This window comes from Gracilinanus agilis, chromosome 5 (genome assembly GCF_016433145.1).
Source record: "Gracilinanus agilis isolate LMUSP501 chromosome 5, AgileGrace, whole genome shotgun sequence".
NCBI lineage: Eukaryota > Metazoa > Chordata > Mammalia > Didelphimorphia > Didelphidae > Gracilinanus > Gracilinanus agilis.
In genome coordinates, this window is record NC_058134.1 from 196931646 (window position 1) to 196937141 (window position 5496).

At 44.4% G+C, this 5496-nt stretch overlaps 1 protein-coding gene across 1 annotated transcript in view; it reads left to right on the top strand.

Moving 5' to 3' along the window:
- The window catches only part of NCAPD2 (non-SMC condensin I complex subunit D2), a 39139-nt gene extending 33870 nt beyond the window's left edge, over positions 1-5269 (top strand). Inside the window, 6 exon segments of the mRNA XM_044677427.1 lie at positions 37-131; positions 832-912; positions 2259-2442; positions 2616-2766; positions 4579-4710; positions 5033-5269. Coding sequence (XP_044533362.1) covers positions 37-131; positions 832-912; positions 2259-2442; positions 2616-2766; positions 4579-4710; positions 5033-5151 — 762 coding nt within the window. The 3' untranslated portion in view covers positions 5152-5269.
- Positions 5270-5496: the final 227 nt, after the last annotated feature.

A 5496-nucleotide genomic window follows, 5' to 3' on the forward strand; every position in this document is an offset into this window, starting at 1 on the left:
CCACCTAACTCTGTCTGCCTCTGTTCCTCTCCCCAGGGGAACGTGGTCTACAATCTCCTTCCTGACATCATAAGCCGCCTATCTGACCCTGAAAATGGGGTAGAGGAAGAACCTTTCCATACCATCATGAGGTGATGCCCTGGACCACAAAGCATCCCCTGAGCTTTCCCTGGGGCCTGGGGGTGGGGGGAACCCCACTAGGAATGTACAACCAGAGAAGGATAGAGGAGAAAGCTGATCTGTCTTCTAGTACTCCAAGGAATAGATGAAAGATGTTTGTCCTCCTTGGCCCAGGGGGCAGATTATTGGCTTGATTTTAAAAGAAAATAACTTTCTAACAAGTAATAAAGGTTTCTAAAGACCTTCATAGAAATGCTAAGAGTAGGGGGAGATAGCTAAGTGGCTCCATGGATTGAGAGCCAGGCCTAAAGGCAAGAAGTCCTGCATTCAAATCGGATCTCAGACACTTCCTGGTATGTGAGCCTGGGCAAGTCACTTAACCCCCATTGCCTAATGCTCACTGCTTTTCTGTCTTGGAACTGATACTTAGTATTCTTAGACAGAAAGTCAAGGTTTTAAAAAGAAAAAGAAATGCTAGAGTAGCACTTGCCAGAGATGTTGCAGAGAATATCTTTTGCCTCTCTGACCTACAGACATCTATCCCTTTTTCTCCCTGGACCATGTGTCTCCTTCATGTCTTTCATTTCTAAATTGTTCCCTTGGTTTCTGTATCCTAGAGAGGCAAGGATATGACGTAAAGCTAAGAGAGGATAGGCCTCAGCCCTTGGGTCAGCCTGAGGGAGCCAGCCACAACTCTTCTCTTTCCCATAGGCAACTTCTTTCCTACATCACCAAGGACAAACAGACAGAGAGTCTGGTGGAAAAGCTGTGCCAGAGGTTCAGAACAGCCCGGTATGCTGCCAGCAGGCTGGAGGGAACCCAGGAGGGAAAGACAGGTCCCACCCCCCCCACCTCCCCTCATCCTGACCCTGGAGCCTCCGTAGAGCTGTGGGTGACAGGCCCCTAAGGAGCATGGCACAAAGAAGGCTGGGTTTAACATGAGCTTCAGGCAAGGCTTTGTGACTGTGTGGTCTTTGCCAAGTTTATTTGACATCTCTGGGCCTTTATCTGTAAGGGAGGGACTTGGATTCAGTGATCTCTTATGTCCCATTCCAGCTCTGGCTTTGAGATCCTAGAACAACAGAGGCACAAAGGAATGTATCCAGATCCTCATCATTTCTCAGACTCTTATAGTAACTTATAAATTAGGTTTTATCTGGGCAATGAGGTAGCTCAGTGGATAGAGAGCCAGGCCAGGAGTCAGAGTTCAAATCTGTCTTCAGATACTTTTTAGCTAGGTGACCCTGGACAAGTCACTTAACCCCCATTCATTTCTTCTGCCATGGAACCAGTACTTAGTACTGACAAAAGGTAATGGTTTAATCAGTGATGGGCAAACTACAGCTCCAGGGCCATATGTGGCTCCCTGAAATGTTCTATCTGGCCCCTGGAGACATTATTCCTAATCTGCAGAATACAATGAGTAGGATACAATAGGATGAAACTTTGGAAGAGTTGTCTTAGAAACAGACTGACAGATGAGCATTTCCTTTCCTTTGGTCCTCTTTAAAAAAGTTTGCCCGTCACTGGTTTAAACAAAGTTAGGCTCCATGTATTCCATCTACATCTATGTCTAGCCTCCTGACAGCTGCCAACGTAATATTTGTAAACACACATCTGACTATGTCGTTGCTCTACTCAGGAAGCCTCAATGTATTACAGTTGCCTTTAGATTAAAATACAAACCCATTTGGGCATCTAAAGACCTCAGTGTGACTGAAGCTTTTATTTCCAGGCTGGTTATACATTTCCCAGCCAGCCTGCATTCTGTTCCTCAGAGCTCATGATCCACAGCGCCCAGGTTGTCTCCTATGCCTACAACAAACTTTCTCTTTAGCTGAGGCTCTCAGAAACCCTAGTACCCCTCAAGGTTTGGCTCAAGCTATGCTTCCTCCAGGAGCTCTTTCCTGGATGCTGCTTCCCCCCACCATGTATATGCCTTGTATGCTTACTATGAACATTTCCCCTGTAGCCCTTATCTATGAGCATACATATGCCCAGGAGACTCGGATTCCTTGAGAGTAGCCGCTGTCTCACTGTGCCTGGCACACAGGAAACACTGAGTGGCAAATGCTTCTTAATTCATTGATTTGATGCCTGGCTCTCTCTACTCCTCATCAATTCCTCTGTGTCCTCAGGACTGAGAGGCAGCACAGAGACCTGGCCTACTGTCTGTCACTGCTGCCTCTCACAGAGCGAGGCCTCCGTAAGATGCAGGACAACTTCGAATGCTTTGGAGACAAATTATCTGATGAGACCATCTTCAATGCCTTCCTGGCAGCTGTAGGCAAGCTTCGGCGCTGGGCTAAACCTGAGGGCAAGGTGAGTAGGGCCCAGGGCCAATAGATTTATCCCTTCTGCCCTCTGAGCAATGCTAGCACATTCCCAACTGAGCAAATCAAGCACTTTAGGACTTATTCCCAGACTTGATTATCCATCCAACAGGGCAATAACTGTTTCCGCCCCTTTCTTAATTCTTTCCATTTTTACTTCAGGCTCTGGTGGATGAATTTGAACAAAAGCTTCGCTCCTGTCACACCCGAGGACTAGATGCAACCCTGCAGCCTGAAAACGATCAAGGTGCTGCTCAGCCATCCCAGCCAACGACTAGAGGACCCAGTAGTGGTGCGTGAGACAGCCCAGTGGCATAAATGAGAAAGGCTAGAAATATAGGACAGATTCACAATTTGACAAAGCCTGTTGAGGAAAACTAGAAAAGCAGTGTAGCAGAAAACTATGTAGAAACTAGCAGCTGACAGCACATACCAAGATAATCTCCAAATGGGTACATGACTTACACATTAGACCAGGGGTCGGCAACCTTTATGGCCGTGAGAGCCAAAATGTAATTTTGTGAGAGCTGTGCAGTGCTCACAGTGCTGCTCCTGTAATAGCGCCTGAAAAAAAATGGCCTTTATGGCTCCTGCAGAAAGAGCCATACATTGCTGACCCCTGCTCTAGAAGAAATCATCTTTCAGATCTATGGATGGGGAAGAGTTCAGAACTAAACAAGCAAAGAGATTCATAGAACATAACATGGAACATCTTGACTATGGTATGTTTCCACACTAACTGAAACAAACTGAGCTCCATTTGAAAATTAAAACAGTTTTGCACACATAAAGCCAGGGTAGCTAAAATTAGAAGAGAAGCAGGTAACTGTGGAGGGAGGCTTTGTATCACATTTATCTGATAATGGTCATAGGGAACTGAGTCAAATTTTCAAAAATAAGAGCTATTTCTCAATTATAAATAGTCAAAGGATAAAAACAGGCAGTTTTCAGAGGAAGAAATCCAAGCTTTCAATAACTATGAAAAAAAATGCCAGTTAAAGCAACTTTGAGGTTTGGCCTCACCCCTATCAAATTGCCAGTTGGCATAAAAGAGAAAACACAAAAAATCCTTGAGTGGAGAAAACAGGTACATTTAATACACTGTGGCCCTATAAATTGACCCAAGGTTCTAGAAAGTAATTTGGAACCATGCCCAAAAAATTACCCAACATGCATGCACCCATTGACCCACTAATACCACTACCAGGGCTATAAATCCTGAAGTGGTCTTAAAAAGAGGAAAAGATTCATATGTACAAAAATAATTATAGCAGCTCTTTGTGATGGCAAAGAACTGGAAGCAGGGTGCCCATCAGTTGAAGCCTGGTTGAACAGTTAGGACACATGAGTATGATGGAGTCCTGCTGTGCTGAAAGAAATGATGATGGGGGGCAGCTGGGTAGCTCAGTGGATTGCGTCTCTTGACCCCCATTGCCTACCCTTACCACTCTTCTGCCTTGGAGCCAATACATAGTATTGACTCCAAGAGGGAAGATAAGGGTTTTAAAAAAAAATAATTGATGATGGGGAATTCCTGGTTGCAGAGAAAACATGAAGGGGAAGACTTACTTGAACCAAGAGAATAATTTCTACAATCACATAATCTTGTAAAAGCAAACCACTCTGAAAGATTCAAGAACTTTGACCAATCCAGAGGACTAAAAATGTCCCTGACTTGGGGCAGCTGGGTAGCTCAGTGGATTGAGAGCCAGGCCTAGAGACTGGAGGTCCTAGGTTCAAATCCGGCCTCAGACACTTCCCAGCTGTGTGACCCTGGGTAAGTCACTTGACCCCCATTGCCTACCCTTACCACTCTTCCACCTATAAGTCAATACACAGAAGTTAAGGGTTTAAAATAAAAAAAAATAATAATTAAAAAAAATGTCCCTGACAGAGGTGATGGCCTCGGGGTTCAGATCAAGATGCATATTTTTGGGATGTGGCCAGTAGGAGAATCTGTTTGGTTTAACTATGCATGTTTGTTATGAGGGGTTTTGTTTTTTTTCCTTTAAAGGGGCATAGGATAGGAAGAAGAGACTTTCATTAATTTTTTTTTTAATTTTTAAAAAGAATGTAGAAAGGGAAAGCCTTGTGACTGAACTGTGATACTCATCTGTCTTATTCCCTTCAGCTGCCTCAGACAATGACTTTGTTACACCTCCGCCCCGAGGGACTTCTAAACAGCGCCCAAACACCAGAAAGCAAGTTTCTAGAAAGACTACAATCGTCTTTTCCAGTGATGAATCCAGTAACGAAGGTGAATGTTCCAAATCCCTAAGGTAGTTCTTGGGCCAGGAGGGGAGTGCATGACTGCCCCAGGATTCTGGTGGCAGGGACTACAGAATCATAGATTGTTTAGAGAGCTGGAAGGGCCATTATGGGTTATCTGGTCCCACCTCTCATTGTATAGCTGAGGCCCATACATAGAGATAAAGTGAGGAGTCTGAGGCCACAGTTAAAATTAGAACCTCAGCCTCCCGAATTCCACTTGGTGCTCCTTGTCAGTAGCCGTCTATTTTGGGCGGCCTATTTATTCTTTACATTCGTGCCTCAGCGCTCTCTCACCCTCCGTTCTTCAGAATGCTCGGCCGAGATGACAGAAGATGATGAGACCCCTAAGAAGACAACCCCTATCCGCCGAGCGTCTACCCGCAGCCAAAAGGCTTTAAGGCGCCTTCCGCCCATCCCTGTCGTGTAGGAAGAGAGGCTGATGGGAAGAATTGAGCCAAGTTTGTCTCTTCTTGTTTTGAAATATATGTGTTTCTCTGTGCCCTTATTTTTTATGAATAAAAAAAATTTTATATACTTCCCAGGAATTTTTCCTTAACCAGCTTCCTTGGTCTAAATAGGAATCCTTCTTTTATGATTATTTTTATTTAATTTTTAAATTGTTTTTTCCCCATGGTTACATGATCGTGTTGTCTCTCTTCCTCTTCTTTTCCTCCTCCCAGAGCTGACAAGCAGTTCCACTGTTATTCTTGTGTGATCACTCAAAACCTATTTCCATATTATTCGTTTCTATAATACAACAGTCTTTTAAAAC